This window comes from Macadamia integrifolia, chromosome 2, assembly GCF_013358625.1.
Source record: "Macadamia integrifolia cultivar HAES 741 chromosome 2, SCU_Mint_v3, whole genome shotgun sequence".
NCBI classification, from domain to species: domain Eukaryota; kingdom Viridiplantae; phylum Streptophyta; class Magnoliopsida; order Proteales; family Proteaceae; genus Macadamia; species Macadamia integrifolia.
In genome coordinates this window covers 23,342,795-23,368,159 of record NC_056558.1, presented here as the reverse complement: position 1 = coordinate 23,368,159, position 25,365 = coordinate 23,342,795, and the positions used below count along the sequence as shown (strand labels likewise).

Below are 25,365 nucleotides of genomic sequence, written 5' to 3'. Positions count from 1 at the left end.
TTTGAACCTCTTGACTGTTATCCGCTTCCCTTACCAACAAAAAAAAATTATTCAGATTTTGCATTGGCCATGGGTGCTTCTACTGTAGGATGTAAATGGGTTTATAATTTACCACGAAAAAAAAAAAAGGGATCTATAAAACCAAAATAGAATCTCAATACAAATAGATAGATACAAGGCCAGCTAAAGGAAGTTCTCTTTTATATTGGTCATGGCTTTCGTCGCTCATTTTGACCTCAAACAACATAAGATGAATGCCAAGATGACATTCCTCAAGAATGAGCTTTCGGAGGAGGTACATGTGAATATCAACCAAAAGAAAGTAGAAGAGTTCTCATCAGACAATGAAGATCATTGACTCGGTAGGCTCAAGAGATCCATATTATTGGTTGAAATAGGCTTCTCAATGGTGGTACTTTTAAGTTTGACACCACATTTATTTCTTTTATTTTTGTGGAGAATCGTGTTAGTCAATGTATCTATATTAAGATCAAGAAAATCTATTTCATTATTTTGGTACCATATGTCAATGGCATAATCTTGGCTAGTAATGATCTAGGGTTGTTACACAATATCTTGGTACACTGGGATTGATCTGATGAGACCTACGATTGTCCCAAAGGGCTATATTAAAATAATAATGTAATGTTTCAAGATGCAGAACTCTTCATCAAGTCTAGCATATGTTGTCAAGTGTGTCAGACTTAGTCTATAACTGTGTTTGGAAACAACCTTAGACGAGCAAGAAATGCATAGGATGAGGTATCACCTTCACAGGCTGGGGAGTAGAATCTCGATAGATATGTCACATTGGAAGGTAGCAAAGACGGTACTGAGATACTTTTAAGGCACCAATGATCACATGTTGAAACTTCAACATATTGATGTTTTGAAGCTTACGGACTAAATGGAATTGGATTACCCTGAATGTGGAGATGCACTAATATCCCTTTAAAGATACATTCATTTACTCAGAGAATTATAACCATGAGATTGTTCTAATAAAGTTGAAAATAACCACACAAGGGTTCATTGCGGAAGTAATAGGAAAGTAGTGGCCTATATACTTTGGGCACAAACCTCCATGGTTGACTGATTCAGAAGTTTTTTGAGTTTTAATTTTGAATGTTGAGGAAAAACTGATGTCTAAATATGGCCATACATTAGATAAAGCTCATAATATTACTCAGAATGTGGCAATATGAGCATTGACTTTCGCTGCCATGATAATGAATGAATTGAAGCCCACAATTCCAACTGCCAATTATCCAACCAATCTGGCAACCCAAAACCCTATGTGCCCACCCTGCAAATACCATTGATCGCGTTGGCAGCTTTTCTAGTAGATTCTAAAATGCAATGAAAACACATGCAAAACTGACAAATACTTGAGAATATGAGAGACTTGACAATATCAGAAAACACTTTGATCAGGTCCCGCTGAGAAAAATATACAGCAGCAATACCTGAAAACAGATTACATAACCATTAACCAATAATTCCATTCATCCACACAAAGCAACACCAAGTAGTTCCCCCACCCCAAACAAAAAAACCCAATCTGCTTCACACCAGCACCCCCTCTCTGCCCACAAATTCCTGTCAGTCTGGGCAACCCAAGCTGTAAATTCTATCAAACCCCGTACCAAACAGCTCTTATTTACGTGAACTACTAACAAGTACTCACCTATATTGTGGGTTCTCAATTAGGCAGATCTATAGACAGTGGGTCAAGCTAGAGGCACTCACTGTCAGAAGTTATATTTACAGTTCAACTGAAAGAACAAATCCATCTATAAGACAAGAACACCTCCAGATCCGAGTTTGAGTCAATGACCGAGATGAATTAAGCCGGGCTTTCGTCTTGCAATGCCCAATGGGAAAAGTTAATAGTTCCTCTACTAACAGTTCCACCAGGTACGCACGCCGATGAAAACTGTAATGCTACCGCAACTATTTGTTCCCTGATCTTGACATTTCTTCAGATTGGAACTTCTTTAATCCATCAAGCAGCCAAAAACCGTCTCTGCATCATATCAGATCAACTGAACTTCCTCCTCCAGAGCATTTCAAAAGGAAAGATTTCCCTTCCATAACTTTCTTACAGCCTTTATGCTGATCATGTGTCTTGTACTAAGAGAATGTCTTTGGTCCCTTGATTCAAACCATTCTGGACCTTGAAGCCTGGAAATTGTGGCAAATGTGTACTCCAACAATGTAAAAGAGCACTTTACTGGAAGATGATATTTAGATAAAGCTCCCAACACCCAAATCAAGCGGCAACATGGACCAAATCTGCACCAGAGGTCATTGATGAGAGGGGTCTAAAAGAAGCATGTTTTATCACAATATAATAATTTCAGTGTTACACAACTAAACCCAAATAGACTAAAGCCACCATACAATAACTTTTCAATACCTAACAGTAGCAGGAACATTTCAGTTCAAATAAAAACCATTTCCAGAAATTCTAAAGCTAGCCAACAGCAGCAGAACTTCAGGGATTGGTGGCTCACCCACAACCGTGTCAAAATCCACATTTGGCAAGTTCAAAACATTAACAAATAAAAAAATTTCCAAGACAAAGCCTAGAACCAGCCAGAAAATTCAGGTTCAGAATCCAACAAAATTAAATCAATTGACAACAGCCTGGTAAGTCCAGAATTGCAATATTGGCAGATTCAATTCCCAAAATTGCTGAGAAATTAGATCCAGTTTATTTTAATATGAATTTATTAAAAAAAAAAAAAAGGTGTACGCCGACTGCATGAGGGGCTCCTGCATGTGCGGGGGGGGGGGGGGGGGGACTACGCACCCTTACCCCGAGAATGTCGGGGCTGTTTCGAAAATATTTTGAAGTTCCACTACGAATGAAGCCTAAGATACAAATTTGAAAACAGAATCGATAACTCACAGAAGCAATTGAAATCATTCCTCCCAAGTCCCAACTGAAACAATCATATATTATCCGAGAATCCACATCCAGACTGGAGGTAAGATCTCCATCTGTTGAGAGTGGAGGCCAGGGATCAAATCCTGCCTTTTATTTTTGTTTTGTTGGGGGGAGGGTGGAAGGGGTAGGGTTAAAGGGTTATGGTGCAGGTGAATTGTCATCGTACCCAAACAAAATCATATATTGTCAACATGGAAGAAAGTAAAGCAAATTAAAGCTTTAATATATCCAAGAAATCACCAAAAGTTTCAAACAAAAAACAAAAACAAGAGGAGGAGAAGAAAACTGGCAAATAAAAAAAAGGGAAGCACAACATGGATTTAGCAACAATGGGAGTGAAACAGCAGCGATCAGGTTGACTGTAGCGAAGGACAGAAGACCACAAGTCTCCCAAAACTCAATTTCATAAATAAACATCCAAGGTCCAGCCTTTTATATGTTTCACACAACCGAAATATAGCGTGTGAGGAAAGGAATCTCATATTGGACCATCTCCTAAACCTATTTGATTCAGTAACACTATCTAGGGCTCTTTGATGACATTGAACTGACATATAAGACTCTTAAAGAGAGCCGGAATCACATTAAAACCCATGACTTGAGCCCAACCCCAAAAACATATTAACTTACAGGCAAGAGAATGCTACCCGCTTGCACGGCCATTGCGCCAATTAACCAGAGTTGTCATGGCATCATGGCGACCCTAGGCGGCGGAAGGGAGGCTAATCGATCTGGCGGTGAATCGCCCCCTATGGCGTTGCCATGGCGATCAAATAGCCCATGTGTTGTTTTTTATTTCCCCTATTTTCTAAAGTTATTTAATATGTTATAATAAATACGCTATGACATACAAAATAAATCAACATTAAGCAACATCAAGTCATTAACATAGTCATACTCACATTGAGTCATAAAAAATCATGATGTCTTGTTGACATTTAGAGAAATGCTCATGTTCTATAACAAGTTTTATTGTTCAAATGATTTCATTTTACATGACACTTTCTGTATCAAGTATAACACAAAACTAGCTTTCCAACAAGTTTAAGATTACTTAAATTTGAGTTGTTATGACAAAGTTATGTTCCGGTCAAACTAATTTTAAAGTGTGCGAATGCAGTTAAATCGCCTGAATAGAAATAATTTTATGGACATCAAAATAAAACATTATTTTAATGGACTTTTGGTGTTTAGCAATGTTCTACCATGATAAGAATTATAAAATTTTCAGAATCGAGAAAAACCTTAGTATTCGAAAGTTGAAAATCGCCTTATAACCAAAAAACCAGTTTTTGTTCTTGGACCGGGGTTGACTTTTGATCCTTTTGGAATCTTATTTTTTAACTATTTTTATTGGAATCAAATAGGGGGTATTTGCTTATTTATGAAATATCTTAAGTAAATGAAATAACAAAATATAAAAACATTTATTTAAATGGTATTTGGCATAAATAAGTGTAAAAAATATAAGGCGGCATACAGTGCAACAAAGCGACAGTCGCCTAGGCCCCAAGCGAACCGCCTAGACGCCAAGGCAGCACCTTGACATCTATGCAGTTAACAGACTAATGGGAGGTTGAGCGGAGGCATCTGCAGCCAGGGGGCCGGGGCAGTGCAGTCTTTCGTGCCCACTGGTGTATAGGGTGTAGATACACGATAGCGGGTAGCATTCTTTTTCCCTTTTTAACTTATTATCTAAACCAGCAGTCCTTATTTAGCAAACTGCCCACACCTGTCACATGGAGAAACAAATGGAGACATCTTGAATGATGGTACCCCATCAGAACCATAAACTCCAAAAAAAGCTACAATGACCACAACCAGTTACAAGTTATCCTGAAATAGACAAACCTTAGACAATCCAACAAAAGCATCAAACCAGCAGAGCACAAAACATCATTCAACCAAAATTTCCGACAGCCCTTTTCAACCCCCATTTAGAGTAAACAAAAGATTTATCTTATGGAATCTCAACAGTTGAGGTGCTCCTCAAGCCTAATAGTCCAGTACTACCTCATCTTAACATTTTATAGTTTTACTCCAGTATTTGTTACAAACTAAAATAAATAAATACATAGCTAATTATGGGATAATCTGCTAGTAACCAAGGGGCCAAAGCAGCTGTGATGATCAGTTCTTTCACAGGTGAGGAAGAAGAAGAGTGTCTGAAGGCTCTAAGAGGGGGGGGGGGGGGGGAAGCAAAAGCTTGGGATTCTTCAAAATATTCCAAAACAGTCTCTGAAGGCTCAAAAGGTTTCAACTGTAGGGAATACATCAGAAGGGACGCAGATCAGCTTAATGGGACCCCTCCAATTGAGTAATCCAGGTTCATCTGGGCAAGTTTCCTAGAAAAAACTGATCATCTATCTTCTGAAAAAAATATCCAAAAGAAATGGAGAAAACAGGGGAACCATTTTCACGGAATGCCACAAATGAATTGTAACAAATTGATAAAGGAATCTTAGCAAAGAGGATACCAAAGAAAAATATTTAGCCACAAAGCGGAAGTGATCGGAGAGGGGAGGAGCTAATTACAGGAAGGGGGCACAAAGGAGAGGGGAAGTTGCAATGGGAGGAAGGAGTTAGCGGTATGGACGGAGAGGCCGGACTGGATTATGGCGCCAACAAGAATTGATTGGAGAGGAGAGAGACAAGCCGGAAGGGAACGTAGTAGCCGGAGTTGGAGGAATTATGCCATCATTTGAGGAGAGGATCGAGAGATAAGGAAGACGGTGAAAATTTTACATTTTTAACCCCATCAAGTAACTGACACATCAATTTTAAGAGGCAAAATATGGTTACAATATCTAATTGTAACCTTCTTGGTTACAAACAGACGCACGAATGAACTAAAGCGGATTTTTAATTACCTATAAAAATCTTTCTTGCATCTTAGAATTCCTTCAAATTTCAAAATATAATGAGCACTACATAAACTAAAATTAATTACATCTTGCATACTCAGGCACCACCACTACATTGACGACAGAAATTCAAAGGATCAGAATGGCTCAAAACCATTCATTAAGACATTTTAGACAAGACCCAGTAGAAAGAATTCAAGTCATACTCATCAAGCAAATGCAAAGTGCAGCAGCTCCAGACACCAACAAAGAAAAATTTACAATTCTGATTACCAGCATAAAGAGGAGAACATCCTCTTTAGAAATAGAGGATATACTTCAGTGCTTCCAAAGTCAATTTCCTCAAGTGATGGGAAAATCACTCTTCGATTCTTGTGTGGCCAACATTACTACAAGTCCAAATGTAGCCACATCCGCTGAAAACTCTTAGAGATATATAACAGAGTTTCCAAGAGCAAAAAATTATGTATGCACCTATGAAACAATTATTTCAAAGACTTGCTAATTACTATTTGCAGTAGTCAATAACACGTCTTTATGGCGGCCAACCTCGAAGGTCAGCAAAGGCTAATACAGTATGCCTGAATGCCTGATAGCTTATTCATAGGATGATCTGAATTCTGAACCCTGAACTCAATTATTCATCCAACCCATTAAAATTTGACCCTGATTAGGAAATTAAAAAATCCATTCAGTTATTCAGAAACAAAGTAATTTGGAGCAGTTTATCAACAGTAGATAAAAAATGAGCAAATTAATATGACATTAATTTTAACGCAGAAGGTCATGCAAATAAGGAACTTTGCTCACCATTTCTTCCGGATTGTAACAATTTAATGTTTTGAACCTTATAACCTTATATTTCATTAAGGGAAAGGAAACGAAAGAACAAACATGCAGGAAATAGGGGCCTACCAATTTAAGAATAACTATGAACCCGAACCTGACTTTTGAACCCATACTTGCTTCTGCAATAAATTTTGTAAAAACTTGGATTAGTTAACAAAAATTAGAATTAACAGAACAATGTATGAGTACACATGTCAGAAATATAAAATTGTCACTGCATATCCACGCACCTCATGGGAACCATAGCCAGAAACACCTCTTTTGGAGGGCTTCCCCTCAGCAAGATGCATAGAGCCATCAACATCCTTTCCCCCATGTCCCGGTCCACGACGACCAGCATGCCGGTGGGATCCTGGAGAAAATGTAGAAGCATGGGTTGTGTATTAAAAAACAAACCACCAACTGACCAAAGATGATGTAAATTTCAGAAATATAATCAACTTAGGTTTGGATAGAAAAAACTAACCATTCTCAACAGAAGAAAAATTGTTTCGTCCACTTCCAAGGGTCTTAACTTCAGATTTTCCGGCAAAAGTGACATCAGCTTTCAGTTCTCCGTGACTTCCTGGAATATCATAGGCAGATGAATTGCCACCACGTCCTAGTCGAGAACTGTGAATAGATGCATCCTGATTACGATGTTTCCCAGTAGAAAATGCTGATTTATGACTAGAATCAGTGTCCTCTGTATCATCCCCAATTTTACGAACCCCCACATTTTGAGTAATATTCATGCCATCTAAAGAATCTGACAGAAACTGTGTAGGCAGAGAAGAGGACAATGATAGGGACTCATCACTTGCATGTGATCCATCTGAACGACGAAGAGGTGTCCAAATTCCACGATCAGGTCTATCCTTATTTCTGGTACGCTTTTCTTGTTTCTCACTGGCAGAACCAAACCCATGCATATCATTCCTGACAATCTTATCATCAAGAGCCTTCTTTGTATCACAATCAGAAACACACGGGATCTGTGAAATACTAGAAACGTGATCCTTCAAAACTGAACGTACATTCATGGGACGAGGTGGTCGTTTGTCCTTCTCTACATTCAAGGTCTGGATTTGCTGGTCAGAGTGACATGTTGCTGATAATTGACTCTGACGTGGTTCCTTGTTCGAAAGTATGCTTTTGACCATCCTCCCACCAGCCTCACGCCGCAGGTTCTGTGTGTGAGTCATTCAACTTGGTGAGTTTCTTATTTGAGATGTTACATGGCTGTTATATAACACCCCCCCCCCCCCCCCAAAAAAAAAAAACCCCAGGGATGCATGTATAAGGCAGTAAAACATGAGCAATTACCAAGGGATGTGCACCCAGATATTTTCTCATGTTTTAATGGATTATACAAAGACTTACGAAAAGGAACACAAAAATCATCCAAATCTGAAAAGAAATGAAACTTCAGAGGTAAAAGGAAAAAATATAAAAGAAAAAAAAAAGGTTACCTGATAAATTTCACGTTCTTTCCCTTTCAAGAGTACCTTTTTCTTCCCAGTATCAGCAACAGCATTCACTCCTGATATGACTCCATCATTCGTATGGGCTGCAAATCCGGCAAATAAATGGACCATGTAGGACAAAATAATTCACTGCAGAAGTGAAAAGACAGGCAACAACCTACCTAGACAAATAGAACATTTCTACAGAAAATATTTTACTCCACTCCACAAAGTGAGAAAATGTGCAAGAACGATACTGAATGACAGTCCTTTCAGAGCCACAGCAGTCTACTGAACCATTCCTACGCACTTCCAAGTTCACATAGGCATGACAAGCATGCACAGTTACACACAACAGAAATTCAAGTCATTTTTCAAGTACCATATCCATTCCTCTTTCAACTGTTTTTTGAGATATACAATCCCAACTTAATAGACATTCAATTTTTCAGTCAAAGTTAGGTTATTTCAGTTGAAATGGTTCGAGCTCCATCAGTACTTGAATCAAAATCAACCGAAGCAATGTGTAAGTTACAGTTTGTTCAGTTAAAATCATGAACATATTTCAGTCGGGCCATGAACAAAATTAAAACTTGATACACCAAGAAACGAAAGAGAAGTGTCTCAGTAGTATATCACGAAACAATGATATTAGAACAAATCAAAGACACTCAAAACTTGAACAAGAAAAGACCATTGACATCTTAGTTAAGAAAGTTCCATGAAATAAGAATATAAAAAACAATTTCCTTAGATCTTTTACATTGCTGTTTCAGTAAATTTAGCAATTTGAATCGTGTTACGCTATTAATGGTAGTGGATAGTATCAATAGTAAGGCCAGGTGCCCATTGCATGTCAGACCCCATGTAAGCTTCTTCGGCGCATTTTCGTGCTTTCATTTCTTTGAAGTCAATCATGTCTGGAGGGAATCAAATCAGCCAGCTGATTTCTTAGGATTTTTCCGTAGCCAGCATAATGAGCTGATTATGCCATAATGTTTTTCCTCCAGGCCTTGATTTATTATAGAAAAACGAAGAAACATGAAACATAGTTCAAATATCACATTAAGCCATTAAGGAGTACTATATCATTCACCTATGAACAAGTTTTCCATAATAAATTATGTGTTCCTTCCATCCAATTTTTTCTGCAGAAAGAAGAATTGTACCTAATATTTACCATCCAATTTTCTTGAATCTTTCTCAGTGAGATTGAAAGGTTCTATTCTGAAACTATCACTCGCCTCTCTTCTCATAACTTCAGCATTCAGCCCACACCACTTCCACCTTTCCCTCAACCCACGAATGTGTTCAACTTGAACCATATCACTTCTCACTAGTGTAACCATGACATAAGCATCGCCAGTTGAGTTACCATCATCTTTTTGACTAATGGTGCTACCCCTAAGTTATGATTTATCAGTTCATTTTCTATTCTACTCCCAACAATTCCCACCCAATAAATCATCAAAAAAAAAAAAAAGATTCCCAGTTTCACACAAGATAGAATCTCGCACAAGTACCACATTAAGAAGGAATCAACAACAAAGAAAAAAGCTATTAAAACAGGAAAAATATAAAAAGACAAAGTAGCAGAAAATTGAAACAGGGGCATAAATTGAGTGTAAAAACTCTTAAGCAAACCGTCAGCATCAAAAGTGACCCTATCTTATATGAATCTCAATTAGAAACCTCACAAACAAATGAAGAACAATAAGCAGAGACAAGAAAGCATTCCATGTAAACCGGTTGATGTGGATCGCAGGTCTAGCACAAGTATATCCATAGGGACAAGGTCCACAACCAGCTCCAGATCTGAGTTAAACTGGTCTTGTTTGGCCTGGTTCTCACTGGGTTTGATGGGACATATTTCGGGGGCCAGGATGATGCTGCGTGGAGATGTTTTAGGAGATCAGATCATAGTTAGCAAAAATCTGTTTAAAACGCCATTTTAAATGTGCTCCCCTTATTGCCGTTCAAACCATGCTGTTTGTTTCCCAAAGACATGGGGAAAAGGGGGCAAACGACCAGCATTTCCGATTTTTTTTGTTTTTTATGAATAAATAAATTCATTACCAAGGAGGGAAAAAAGAGGGGAGGATGATAAATAAGGGACCCAAAGGGACAGAGGGAATAGAAGGAGTGAGGGAAAAGGGAGAGCGAGGGAGGGAGCAAGCACAAGGCCTAGGCCAACAAAATCACGGGGGAAGAGAGAGGGGGGAGGTGGGCAAGCCCCAGGAGACAACAATAAACATGTTCCTTGGGAGTCACTTATAGGGCGGAGGTGAAGCAGCGAGAGCTTAGAGCTAACATCAAAATAGATCGCTTTCCTAATCATGTCAAAGGACCTAGAGTTGGAAGTCCATCTTTGAAGGTTGGATTTCGATGATATGTCTTAGAATGTTAGATGTTATAGTTGTTTTGGACATTAGATGTAGATAGGTATTCATGTATTAATTTATATGAGTATCCTGCCTTTTTTTAAAATCTACACGTTTAAAACCCGTACCATCCGTTTTCCATTTTTACTGTACCGTATGGAATTTTCACCGTTTAAAACCCATATTGTCTATTTCCATTTTTTTCCCTTCCCGTTTTTGCCAACCATGGATCAAACTGCTATTCGGTGAAAGACTTTTCCAGAAGAATTGAGTTGTCATCTAGACATTGCCTTGAGGAGATATTCTATTTAGTTACTATTTTGTGTTACATAGTCAATAACAATCTTAGATGTATTTCAGTTTCTATTTTGAGTTTCGATTTTCCTTGTAAGCTTTATTTAGTATCCATTTTTGTAATTCTCACCATTAGGAGTTGTTTTAAGTCTGGAGGTTCTCAGTTTAGGAGTTGTTTTGAGGCCAAACACAGCTGGAGGTTCTCAGTTTAAGAGTTGTTTTAAGTCTTCTGTTGGTAGATTATGCAGCCAGTTTGATTCTCGTTGGTTTCGGCCATTTCCAGGCATGTTATGAGTCATATTTGGAGAGTTTACATATACTTTTGTAACCAGCCATTAAGGCATACTGATTTTAATATGAATAAAGCATGAAGTTTCTGATCTTATTTTGTGTCACTCATTGTGAATTCAACTACTCCATTGGTGAGATTCCAATACTGCTGGTGGGATTCCAGCAAGGCTAGTGAGATATCTGGTCATATCTTCTTCTTCTAACCCTCCTCTTCATTAGTTAATCTCAGGAAAGGTCAGTAGCTTCTAGTTCTATTCTGTTTTGTGACTGCACATGCTATGATTCTAGCAGGTCTCAATTTCTTTCCTATCACCAATGATATTTCAGTTCTGATTTCAGATTTTACACACTAACTCTATTCTGAATCTACTCGTGGCTTTACTTTCAGAATCTGGCATCAGATTGTTGGAATCCTACTACCACAAGGAATTCTAATGTCTAAGGTTTGCTTATTTAATATCCAGTTCCGGTTACTGACCTCCGCCATACTTCTTGATATAAGGTATGGTCATCCTACGCATTAGAAAAAAAAAAACACAAACACAAACACAAACTCACAACCAAATACAGGTCTGAACACAGAATAGAACCCAAATAGAGCAATGCAAGGACTAGGATAGGCATGAAATATAACTCAGAGATTAGGGAAACTTAAAAGCTTCACACCTGATCAGAATAGGGTCTAAAATAGACCTGATATCCTCCAAATAGATCTTCCAAGAGAGCTGCCTGCAGTAAGTCAACACAGTTGCAGGCAACCTGGCTGAAACAGGGTTTCGAACCAGCAGGGAGACAGAAAAATGCGGCTGGCTGTCCAGCCTCTGATGGCCTTCAAACTGAGGTCAAAGGGGCCCCTTGGGGTCCTCAACAAAACCCTAAAAGGGCTTGAGAAGAAGGCTTCTGGTTGGGGAGTTACAGCCAGAATCGATCTTGCTCCAAAATCCCGACAAAGTAAAATCGATTTTGGGGTTTTGGGGCTGAGCTTCAATCTGATCTACAACCTGACTTCTGGTCTTCAAGTATGATCAAAACACTCTCAATTGACTCTCTCACAGCAAACAAATAAGTAGAAAATAAGAAGAAGAAGAGAAGGATGGAATGGGATAGCTGTGGGTGAGATAAGGCTATCTCAGCCTGGGCCTCTCACCCACAGCTATCTCAGTTGTTGTTCATGCTCTCTCAGGAAGTTTGGAGCAAGCAATGGCTGCAAATCAATATCTCTTCATTAACTCTCAAAGTAGTACATTGGTCTTTCTTATATAGACTTAGGCACAGCCTTACAATTTGGAAACTAACAACTAACTTGTAGACTAAGAAAGCATAAAGGCAAATAAAAGGGACCTTCTAGAAGACTACTTGAGTTGTCCAACTAAGGTTTCATTAGTCAAACACAAAGACAAAACCAGCTGTATTGGAAAAATTGCAAAGCATAAAAAGGAGCTTCTGGACTGCTTGCAACAAGCTGGATCAATAGATGCATGAGGGGCTCTTCCAGAAGACCAATTAGGGAACAAGATATGCTCTAATCAAGGGGCATCTATGCTGGTCCAAGGGCTGCATGTATGGACCAGTATAGGATCAAAAAGTGAGGGTCAGCTGGCAGGCTCGATCAGCCCAATGGCTGGTTGGGCTGGCGGGCTTTCTTCCTTCTTCTGTAATGTAGGCCAGCATGGGTTTCTATGTCACTTCTTACTCAGATTATTATTCTGCAAATAGTGTTGGGTTTCCCTATTGTTGCTGCTAATTTGATTATTTTTTATTTGCTGCTCAAATCCTCCCAGTTATTGCAGAAATCGATTCTTAGTTGGGAAGTCCTATCTCAAGTAGGATTCTTCTGAAACTCGAGATCAGACCCTTAGATCAAGTTCAACTTTTGATATTCTGTTCCTCTACCTGAATATAGCAATCCATTAAAATTTGATTCAAATCTGAAATCCAGATCATTTTGTAATCACTTATTCTTCAATTCTGAAATCCAGATCATTCTTTTATCACTTATTCTTTAATTTCAACATGAGCTCTGACTCTTCAGACTCTGTTCCATCTATCGAAGCTTTACCCAACAACCCACCCCCCCCTTTTGACTTCCCTAATTTAATTTGCGCAGCTGTTTCCAATAAAGCCCAAAATTGCTCCGAATGTGCTAGCGGTGTTTTTTTTCAGAGGGAATTTTGTCTTATCATGTGCAGAATATTTGATGACAAGAAAAAACATTGATGCAGTATCCCAAAGCCTGCTCTACAGTATAAAGCAAGCTAAAGAGGAAGGGTGGAACGTGGTACAAGTTTGGAGTGATTCGGAGGATATGCATAACCTGATCCAGGATACTAGCACATGTTCGTGGCCTTGGGGCGCAATCCCTCTTTTGTTGGATGTTTAAATCACTTCCCCAAACCATTTTTTGTCTCAGGTCTTCAAACAAATTTGTGTTGTTATTACCGTTGATTCACACAATTGGTCATCGCTCTTGGTTGAAAAGCCAGTGGCGCGAAGCTGCCGTGTGTCGGATTATGACTGAACGCCTCTAAGTCAGAATCCAGGCTAAAGAAGCGATGCCTATGCCCGTCGCCCGTTTGCCGACCCGTAGTAGGGGCCCTCCGGCCCCTAGAGGCACGTGTCGTTGGCCAAGCCCCCACAGTGGACGTGTTGTGTGGGCTGCCTTGAAGCGTAATTCTTGTCGGTTGATGGGTAGAATCCTTTACAGACGACTTAAATACGCGACGGGGTATTGTAAGTGGCAGAGTGGCCTTGCTGCCACGATTCACTGAGATTCAGCCCCGTGTCGCATAGATTCGTCCCCCGGTCTTTTTCCCCTTTTCTTTCTCCCCAAATATTTCTAATTCTACCCCCACACCCTCCTGAGGCTAGGATTGACCATGCGTGACCCCAGGTATGCCCCTAAGTGTTAACTACCTCAATGGTTGCCTGAGTATGGTTATGCGTGTTGCCCAAGTGAAGTGTGCCTATGCGTGCACATTGAGTGCCACTAATTGTACACGTTGTCACGACCTTCCCAACATAGCCCATGGACTTAGGCCATTGGGCTAAGTAAGGTCCAAGTTCTAGAGTTTTCTACAAAGGTGTAGTAACTCTAGATAATTTTATTGTAGATATTTCTATAAGATATTTATAGGAGATATTTTGGGAGTGATTTCTAGAGTTCTCCATAAGGAGGTGGGAAGCTTCTAGTTTCCTCCCCACCCGTTAGATGGAGGACGTTTGTAAATATCTTAGCCATCCGTTGTAACTTGGAGTGCCTACAAATAGGTGTTGCCTCATTTGGCAAAGACACTCACCAAGGACCAACCAAGAGTGTTCAACCGAGCAAGTGAGTTCTCAAGCCTTGTACTAAAGAGCTCTCTAGTGCAATACAAGTTCATTCTTCTCGAACTCACTCTTGTGTTCACTTCTTCTCTTCCCAAGTCCCTTAAGGAGGGTGGTTAGGCTGACTTAGTGACTAGAATTTTTGACACAGGAACAACTGTGGATGTTCTAAATTATCTCAATAAATGAAGTCATCCCCCCCCCCCCAAAATAAAATAAAAAAATTTAAACTGAGTTTCTGAACCTAATCACTTAGGCTTCTACAAAGGGATTCAACTACAAATCATCCCTATAATGTGAAAACAAAGAAACTATGTGATTTTCTCAGAGTAACTCAAGATTCAGTTGCAAAGCCATACCGCTCTCATCTTCAAATACTTCTGTTCCAGTCGCAGTAGCTGCAGAAGCAGATTTCTCCAAAAGCTGTTGATCTTCTCGCCTACGCACTAAAATGTAAGTTGACTTGTCTTTGCCACTATTGCTTTTTGCATTGTCCCTTAGAACATACTGTAAAGAAGACAGGATAGATGATCAAGAAACACCCTCACCACATCATCTTACTTGTGACTAAATCATGCAAGTGCAAAAAGGTAAAACACAACTAAAAGTTAAGAATAAATAAAAAAAAAAAAAATACAGAGAAAAGACCAGAGCATGAGCGAGACAACAAGGAACTCAGTATCTACCAACTTCTTGGATAAATAGGCATTCTAGCAAATGGTTAGTGATGCAAAAAGCATAGGAACTAAAGTTATAAGAAACTTGCCTCAATAGTTGTCTTACTCATTTCTCAATGATATAGGAAGAAGATCAGAAAAGCATTTTTCTAAATCTGTCTATGCACTCTATAAACACCAGACCCAAGGATGTGTCATCACACCATAAAAAAAACAAAACATGGAGGGTTAAGATTGGACTGGAAATGCTTAGATGATGATGCAGACACCCATACCAAACCTGGGTCCTAACTGCAGCTGTATGGCAGTTCTTGAGGACATGATGCCATACCTTCCATATCCTGGCAGAATGGAACCCCAAAACCTTCAAGAAAACCCAAAACTCTTCCAACAAGTCCAATCAAACAGCCACCAGACATTTAAGTCCCATAACTCAAATTACATATTAAAGCCATTTTATTTGTCAACCCAATAACAGTTATAGTTTTTATAGGGAAGCGTGGCCCCTGCATGTGCGCGGGAGCCAATGGGAGAGCACACAGAAGCATCAGGCAGGGGGTTATTATCTTATTTCATGGCCCCCACTTGTCTGCTTGCAGCCCCTACACTGCCCCCACAGAAACCATTTTCCTATTTTTTTTATATGGGAAAAAAAGAAAGCTGCCTGGTCACGGGGCCCCTGTGCCCAGACACAGGGGCACTCGAAATTACCACCCCACCCCCTGTGAAATCAGAAATCTTGCCCTCTTTATATGTAAAAACCTTTTATTAGTGAAGGATCAAATGTATGTACAGCAGCACATTTTTTCTTGCAACTTCTTCCCAAGTCAAAATCATCCTAAAAGCTACCAAAACTGAAACGCTACCTCTACAATTCATAATTGTCGAGGCATCACTTAGGCATGCTAAAGCTGATGGGATCTAGGGTTCCGAAAACCTGTCTTGGATCGCTTATGCACCCACTCAAACGATTAAAATCCAAATACAAGGGAGCGGTAGTAGTTATGTAAACTGAAGTTTTCAAAGGAGGGTGGCACCTTTTTAATTAAACAGAATCTATAAGGCTTAATTAGGTAGACAAGAAGGAATGGAAATGATAGGAATTACCAATTAAAGAGTAGAGGTAATCCTTTTATTAGCACAAATTAAAGTTAGACACAAGATTTAAGAGGAAAGATGGGGATAATAATGGAAAGACAGAATTAAGGGTTCAATGAAATAAAGAATCGACCACGTCTTACCTTTCGATAAACAGAAAACCAGTTGTGAAATAGGTGCGTGAACTCATAACGAGGAACTGAACCAAGCTCAAACTGTGGGAAATTAATCCCATCTAACTATTATCCAATGGAGCCGTTATGGAGTGAATATGACAACCCTGAAATTAGATCTAGCAGAAGTTACCAGAACTGATTAGAACTTGGGTATGGAACTCATGTTAGGGGAGAAATCAGGAGGCCAGACTCTAGTAGTCTAGTGTTCCACTCGCCTAAGGGAAGGCTTCCTTCGTTACAAACCTTAGCCTCAATTGACTGCTTGTTAGTTGTTAAGAATGTTCGATCAAATCTCTTATGGTTCATAGGTTCGACAGTAACTAAGAAACAAAGTACTCTAGAGGAGAGAGATGAAGAATAGGGAAGGAAGGAGAAGGCATCAAAGGAGGACAGAAGAGAGATAGGAGAGCACACGCTCACAGATTTTGGCAGCAACCAAAACCAATTTTCATTCAATTTCCAATACTTGAATAAAACGATGGTTACAAGCTTGTATTTAAAAATGAAAATAAAAGACTCCTTTTCTGGACCAAATAAACTTAACCAAAACTAAAACAAAACTCAGACTCTACCTTGGACTCAAAACTGAAATAAAACTCTAAAACTTAAACATTGAAAGGACTCTTCCACTACGTAGCCCATTCAAAGTAAAAGATTGTAAGATAAAAACCCAATAACAAATCTAAATAACTATAATATCCTACTGAACCCAAAAACCAATTTGACACAGTTTATCTCGGTCTAGATTGCCAGAAGGGTCATCCAGATTCAGCCTCCAATCTACATCAGATGCCTTGGTCGCCATGGTCAGTACGGCAAACGCCTTGGTCGTCTTGTTGCTGTCGCCTTGCATCCAGGCCCCCTCCAATCATAGTTGTCACGGCGTCAAATTGATCCAAGGCGGTGGAGGGGAGGCTAATCAATTTGGCAATGAATCGCCCGTTATGGCATTGCCATGGCGGTCAAATCGCCCATGCGTCATTTTTTATTTTTTCTATTTTCTAAAGTTATTTAGTATGCTACTTTTTTATTTCCCCTATTTTCTAAAGTTATTTAGCATGCTACAAGCTTACAATATATACCCTATAACATATAAAACCAACATTAAGCAACATCAAATCATCAAAAATCAACATAGCCCTATCAAAATCACCCTGCATTTTACAAAAAATCGACCACCTAGTGAATCAAGCGTGACCTGACGTCCATGGCGACCGCCATTTGTGAGTCACGTAAATCGTAGCACTGCCATGAACTTCTTTTTCCGCCAGGACGCCAAATCGTCACCTAGGCATCGGACAACTATGCCTCCAATGCCTTGGGTTGCCTAGATGCTGCAACAACTATGTTACAATTAGTTTCTGCTTTCAAACTCTAAACTTCCCAAATACCAAACTTACAACCCATAACCAAAACTTTGTTTTCCATTTTCTTTTAACCCCACAGGGGCCACAGCATTGTTTCATAAGCTCATTTTTCTTCGGCTTCTAAGTTAATTTTTGTTTCCTCAGTCACTGGACTATCATATCAGAAACAATACACCAAGTATCAGATTACTTTTCCACAAAAGTTCTATGGACTTGGTGCCAAACAATATATTCATTGCGCAGTTGCTCCGGCAGGATTTTCAGTCTCAATAATGAATAATCACATTAGTGACCTTTTTCTGGACAAGTATTTTACTAAATTTTCTCTTTTCCTTCATTAATTGATTATTGAACGCCTTCCCTTCTGTATCCTTTGTCCCCCCCCCCCAGCTGTTTGTTTCTTTTTGGCTAGCAGTCATTTCAGCCTGTAATTTACTTTCTTCAGTGGACCATCACCACTTTAGACAAGTACAACATTTTTCTCTTAATGAATTACAGTATAAATCTATTCATTAAAAAAAAAATTCCTCTTACTTTTTTTTATTTTTTTCTCCCTTTCATTGTTAGCTAGGAAAAATCAAACTAGTTGCAAGAAATAAGTTGTTCTACAGAGAAAAAACTACAGATACGATACAGACCATCCCATGAATAATTAGAGCTCAGATTTTGAACTTTATCGGCTGCACCTCTTGCTCAGCCCTAATCAGAATTTATCAATTAGACAAACCCAAGTTGCACCCCGGTTAAAAGGCCAAAATGCTGATTTATCCCATCCGCAACAAATAGAAGACCAAAAGATAATTTATCCCCATGAGCAATGGTTTTAGGTCGTTTCAATATATGATTTGACAATGCTGAAATTAAACTACCAAGAAAACCACCAAAATCAAGAATCCAACAGGAATTTGGCTGCAGATAAATTTGAGACCATAATTGACCCAACTCACACAAAAATTCTATTCTGGAGAATGACAATCAATGACAACTAGTTTTTCACCCATCTACAATCCAATTACAAATGGAAAAAAGTGATTACCACTGTGGATTTGAATCGGGAAAAAAGAAACAAGAATGTGCATACCATTGAAGTGGAGACTCTTCTCTTCTCAGAACCTCTTTTGGTTGAAGATGAACTAGAACTTCCGGGTGAGGCTCCTGATCTTCTGCTAAGCTTTCCATTAGACGATGACCTCTGTCATAAATCATGAAATAGAATTCAGGACATGCTAAGTATGACAGGAGATGTGACACTGAAATAAATAGCTTTGGAAAGAAGAAGGATACTAATGAAGTTCTGCACAGTCAGCTAGGCCAAGGATTATATCGTATCAAGACCAAAAACATTGAATCTCAGGAACATTACAGTTCATACCCCATGTATAATCATAGCACAAAATTTCAGAGACACGGCCTGTCAGTTGCAAAATTAATAAAAGATATATCTGGGAATATGAAGAGAATAAAAAGAAAAGCTAACTGAATAAGCTGGAAGTTCCTGAAGACTAAAAAGTTAGCTAGACAATAGCCACAAAGCACAAGGGCAGGAAAAAGAAATCATCAACATTCAAGCAATTCTCTCTCTCTCTGGTTGGGGGGCTGAAAGCATAGAAAATGCCAACAAAAATAGAATTTTATTAGAAAACAAAATAGAGAAAAAAAATATAAGAGAATGAAAATTGAGAATAAAACACCCCTACCACCACCAGCTACGAAAAAGAACACCATAGATAACACCCATCTCCCCCAAAACCAACACACCACACCATGACCCTGCCAACGAGCCAAAACCTTACAACCCCTGAAGAAAAGGAAACGCATAAAAGAATTCGTACATGTTGATGAAACAAATATTATCTCGCCCCTCCACACATACTTCTTAATTTTCTGCCCTCCATACCTCCAGTGCTCCAAATAAAAATTCCTGCTACGGTGCTACCTCAAAACTGTCTTGAATTCTGCATGCCTAAAAAGTAAGCCTGCAAAACTCCAACCCTGTAGCAAAACCAAGCCAAATTCCCTCAACAGATCCAACGCTGTTGCCATACCTCTCACCAAAAAATGTTTTTTATCCTAAATCCTCCTCAAACTTGAAATACTACTCCAAGGAGCTCTCTATAAACCCTTCACCATTTCAGAACCTAAAAAAGTAGGCTTGCAACAACAATGATACAACTCAACTCGGACTCAACAAAACTTAATAGGCCTGTCTACATGGATCATCTTAAGCTAATCAACTCTATTAAAGCCCATACTTGTTACCAGTCCTAAGCTAATCATGGTTCAAGATCTCGTTTTTTCAGATTAGCGAGATGTGAATATGTGATCATAGGCGAGATTGAAAAACGACAATATCTCGCCAAGATCTCGCCAAATCTTGCTAAATCTCGCCAAGATCTCGCCTCTCTCTCTTCTTTTATGAAGAAAAAACACTAAAGGACAAGAATTTTGGTGCTTTGGCTTGAGGATCTCCATTCTTACACTCATTGAAGCTTAAAGAGTAGAGAATATTACCTCCTCATACACATTTGGAGTTACTTTTCTTCTCAAGAACCATTTTAGATAAAAAAAAGAAAAATCTTCTCAAACCCATTTTTTCATCAAAACATCATCAGTAGCCTATCTTATGTCAATTCAAATTTTCAAAATGTATGTCAATGTGACTCATCAGTCATCAATGTTAATTGCTAATCAATTAAGTAATTATCTATAATGTCTTGAGATTCTTAAGATTATGGTGTGTCATGTGTTGGTTGTAGAATGTGGATTGTGGAATAGAACATACTAGCCTAGGGTCCGAATAGCCGGAAACTACTTACATAGGGTACGAAGTTAAAGTTCCATTTTAAGTTTGATTTTTAAAAAACTGATGTTTCCATTGTGCTTAGAAGTCCTAAATAGGGTAAATACCTAGTTTCAAGGACAACAAAGACCATATGACCACCGAGAACAACCACCTAGTCGATCGCAAAAAAATACATGATCTCGGAGAGATCTGGTGAGAACTCTCTTTTTTGGATAAGCAGGGCGAGAGCAAGATCTTAAACCATGAAGCTAATGCACGAATTTCCTAGCCACTTCTCACAGTCTTAGATCCATTTTTGTCCTACCACTGCCTTTTTTAGTTCCTCTAGTCTGAATCAAATCACCCCTCCTCCCGGGAGTGACCAAAGATGTCCATTGCACATGCCCATACCACGTCAAACGAATTTCTTTCAACTTATCATGTATTGGTGATTTGGATCTAGTTGATGCAGGTGGCCGTGGAAAGACCTGGGGTTAATTTAGTACACTATTTATTTGTTTCCTAGTTAGAGTAGGGTGTCAATCAAGTTAGTTGAGAGTTTCAATTTTTATTTAGATTTCAGTTTCTAATTTAGGTTAGTTTCCATTGTTACACTTTGATTGCATTTATATTGATGTAACTCGATAGAAATTTTAGTTTGAATTGAAGAATTGAATGAATGATTTGATGGTTGATACCATGGCTACCGTGAGGCTTGCATATCCCTCCCTCCTTTGATCTTCTTCTTCTTTATACTTCCCTCCCTGAATCGATTCTCTCTTCTTTATTTCCCTGTTCTTCTTTGGGCGGTATTCCTGGCCTGAGAAGAATACTGTGGATTCTCCATACCAACCACTTTGGTTCTGAGATTTCGGGAATAGGATCCCTACCTGTACGCGACCTACCCCCAAGGGTTTTACGGCTTGATAATTGGTAATTTCTGGGAAGCGAGACGCCGAGACCTGCAATTTTTCTGGTTCTGCTTACTACCAGATCTGAGTTCCGAGGAACACAGTCCCATTTCGAGTGCTGTTTGAGGCGTCGAATCATCGAAATCCAGAGGCCTTCAGGTCTCGATCTCTAGCCTGGAATTTCATGCTGAACGAGGAGGAACTGAAAGGGTTTTCCTCTTTTGTGTGGTGCTGATCTACCGCCATGGTCGTATGCACAAGAGGACATGTACTTGGCTGAGAAGCTTGAGGTTGAAGACAACCTAAAATCAGAATTGTGGGCTTGCTTATTTCAAAGAGTTACTCTTGATTTTGTCTATTATTCCTCTTTGTCCTTTGTGTTTCCAAAATACCCCTACTTTTCTCCCTTCTTACCCCCAACCTTTGCCCTAACTTTGCTTCCTAATATGTCCCTTCACAATAATCCTTAAATCCCTTCATATCCCATCATTTGCTTTAAATTCCACTTACCCTCTTAAGATTCCTTTTATTTGCAAGCCTGCCACTATATTTACAGCTCTGCCATTCTATTCTTGGGTTGAGTTATTTGGTGATTGGGTGGGCCCCTAAGCAACTCGATTCCAGTTTCGGAATCTGGATCTGCATCACTACTCCTAAGTTGGCTCTAATTTATCTATTCCTTATTTTATCTTCTCTAATTTTACCAGTCATCCGTCTCAAAATACTCATTCAGCTACACTATGTTTGTTGATATGTTGTTTCTTCAATGCCCAACATTCAACTCCATACGCCATTGGCGGTTGAATAACTGTCTTAGACTTGAAACAACAACGACCACAAGCACAAAACCATTCAACTGGATGACCCAAAAAATCCCAAAGCGCTATAAAACAAATCACAACATAACAGACAAAACACCAAGATGGTTATAACAAATCACATAACTTTGGTGAATGTTTGATTTAGCAGAACTCACCGGCAGGAGGACATAGGTCAAGCATATTGATTAAGCTCAAAAACAGGTTCGAACCTGGCCCATATTTGGGCTTAATAATGCAGTTCAGTTCTGGCCTATTAGCCATCGAAGTCTGTCCCAAGATAGGTCATCTTCCAGCTTATTCGTGGGAAGCTTATTTTCCAGAATTGTGAATTATTGACTTGCTGATTTGAAGGATATTTTAACACTTATTGTAGGAGAGAAGGATAACTATCGATCTTCCTTATATCTTTAAGAATTGGTTTATTGAAATTGTGAACTTCCAGAAGGTCCCATGGCCAGATCGCGTGAGATTATTATTTCCAAAATTTATGGCCAACAAGCGTCCTGAATGGGAAGGAGATTAACTCCAGATTTGGGTAGATATCCAGTCAGCATAGGGAGATAGCGATTCTTCCCAGATGAATTCGACCAGCAACATATTTGGGAGAAACATTAGCTATTGGCCAGTCTGTCATGAGGGGAGTATTCCCAGATTTATTTGGAGATGAACAGCTTAAGGAGATTGCTTTCCAGGTCTTATGTGGGTCAAATTCCAGCTGATGTAGATTGATTAGGAGACCAAGTTGAAGACGAATACATGGAGTACTATTACGGATTAGTTTTAGATAGATTATATACTTGATTCTATTTTATTTAGTTATGTAATATAGGTTTTAGCTGCCTTTCATTATTGACATTTTATTTTGTTTCTAGAATATTGGTTATAGGTTGTAATCAATTGCTATTTAAATAAAGAAGAAGGCTAAATACAGCCAATGAATACAGCCAAGTAGTGATGCGGATCCAGGGTTCCAATATCCCGTTTTGGATTGCTTAGGGATCCACCCGGATGATGCACAACTCTAGTAGTTAAATGGATGGCAAAACTGTAAATATGGGAACTCAAACTAACAAAGAAAACAAACCAGAGTAGAATAGTGTATGATGGGGAAAGGTCAATCTTGGAACAAAGGTCAAATTAATGGTAGGAAGTGGAAGTAATAAAGGAGAACACGAGAAATATTTAGGAAACTACCAAAGACAAGAATTGAAAGCGATAATCAGGACTCAAATAACTCTTTTGATGGATGAAACTCAACCAATAAGCATCCAACCAAGCTAAACCTTGGAGATTAGATCCATGACTCAAATCCTTTCAAGATGCAAGCTGGATCGGGACTAACAAGCATGGTTGGGAGAATAAACATCCATCTCGTTCGTACTTTGGATACCCATATAACCATCAAAGACTGTTGAAGTGACTAATTCCTCGAAACAAGAGATGTTAAGGACAAAGAAATTGTTGGAGTTAACATTTCGATAATCAAGCCAGAAAATCCAAAATTACACCATGGAAGACTTCTGCAACTGAACCTGGCAGTAATCTCAGATCTGGTTTTAGTTGTGGGTCTAAAACTTGGTTGCACACTCAAGATGATGGAGGACTGGTAGGGGTAGGAAGGAAAATCCCTAAGATGCTCAGAGTTGGAAGAGGGAGAAAGATCGCACTAAGAAGGAGGGGGAAGAGAAGAGAGTCGCACACACTCAGCCAGCAGGCACACACCACAATATCAACTCATAACCTCATTCGTCAATCTAACTTGTCTATTGGTTACAACCAATTTAAAGGAAAAATAAAAAACATAGAAACTCAACTGAAATAAGAAACTACCCAAAACAAGGAAACAAATTGTAAACAGACTCTCTAAATCCTACGTGTACCTAACTTGCTAAAATAAAGTGAATAAAATAAAATCAAAGACAGTCTTCCTAAATAAAGTAAATTTCTAAAATCCTACTAGACCCAAAACCAATATATATTCAGTTCATCTTTCACTGGATACCCAGATGGGTATGGATCGTTCCATGGGTGCGTATCTACATCAATTCCCCCGATGTTGAGAAAAATTCATCCACGAGTTTTGTAGAATAGGAGAATCAACACCAATCGATCAGCATCCATCCTTGCTTGTATGAAGTCACCATCAAAACCATGATCGAATGCTATGAAATCCACAATGCAAAGTTTTTTGGTGAAGTAGTGACTCGGGAAAATAAAATCAATCGATTCACTGAGGAGATCAACCAATTTAATTTTTTCCACAAGTTGATCTTCAACTTCCAATGGTGCCATCTCATCTGCTGCCACCGGTGATTCATCTTCTGGTTCGTCTACCTGTTGTTCAACGGCTGAGATCACATAGTTGAAGGTAAAGTGTGTTATGGATTTAATTTCCGGGGCAATGTCGTTGAGCCTCATCGAGCTTCTCTATTATCAACTGCATTTGTTGACGGATATCCAATAAAAGATTTAGATCCATTGATCTCTCTCCTTTTTCTTTTTCTTTTTCAATCGACAGAACCTTAGAAGGATTCTCTCTTTTTCCCACTATCTCCTTCTTCTTCCTTCTTTCTTCTATCTCTCTCTCTTCTCGACTTTCCTTCTTCTCGCCTTCCTATTTCTTCTTCTTCTGATTCTGCTCACTTCTTGCTGCTCTCACTGGCGGAAAGGGAAAGAGGAAGAGGTGGGGGTCTTCTTGTGTGGAATCGAAGGGAGGAGAAAAAGGGATGGATTAGTGATAGGGTTTCAGCCGGTAGGGGTAGGAAGGAAAATCCCTGAGATGCTCAGAGTTGGAAGAGGGAGAAAGATCGCACTAAGAAGGGAGGGAAGAGAAGGGAGTCGCACACACTCAGCCCGTAGGCACACACCACAATATCAACTCATACCTTCATTCTTCAATCTGACATGTCTATTGGTTACAACCAATTTAAAGGAAAAATAAAAGACATAGAAACTCAACTGAAATAAGAAACTACCCCAAACAAGGAAACAAATTGCAAACCGACTCTCTAAATTCTACGTGTACCTAACTTGCTAAAATAAAGTGAATAAAATAAAATCAAAGACAATCTTCCTAAAAAAAGTAAATTTCTAAAATCCTACTAGACCCAAAACCAATATGGATTCGGTTCA

At 39.0% G+C, this 25,365-nt stretch overlaps 1 protein-coding gene across 1 annotated transcript in view; it reads right to left on the bottom strand.

Annotated features, from left to right (window-relative positions):
• Nucleotides 1-1,370: 1,370 nt before the first annotated feature.
• Nucleotides 1,371-25,365, bottom strand: part of LOC122067349 (regulator of nonsense transcripts UPF3-like) — a 30,239-nt gene continuing 6,244 nt past the window's right edge. The window contains exons 6-12 of the mRNA XM_042631178.1: nucleotides 18,801-18,911; nucleotides 14,761-14,908; nucleotides 8,118-8,215; nucleotides 7,133-7,835; nucleotides 6,897-7,018; nucleotides 6,733-6,785; nucleotides 1,371-2,295 (exon numbers count right to left, since the gene is read on the bottom strand). Coding sequence (XP_042487112.1) covers nucleotides 6,747-6,785; nucleotides 6,897-7,018; nucleotides 7,133-7,835; nucleotides 8,118-8,215; nucleotides 14,761-14,908; nucleotides 18,801-18,911 — 1,221 coding nt within the window. The 3' untranslated portion in view covers nucleotides 1,371-2,295; nucleotides 6,733-6,746. The remainder of the gene's footprint in view (nucleotides 2,296-6,732; nucleotides 6,786-6,896; nucleotides 7,019-7,132; nucleotides 7,836-8,117; nucleotides 8,216-14,760; nucleotides 14,909-18,800; nucleotides 18,912-25,365) is intronic.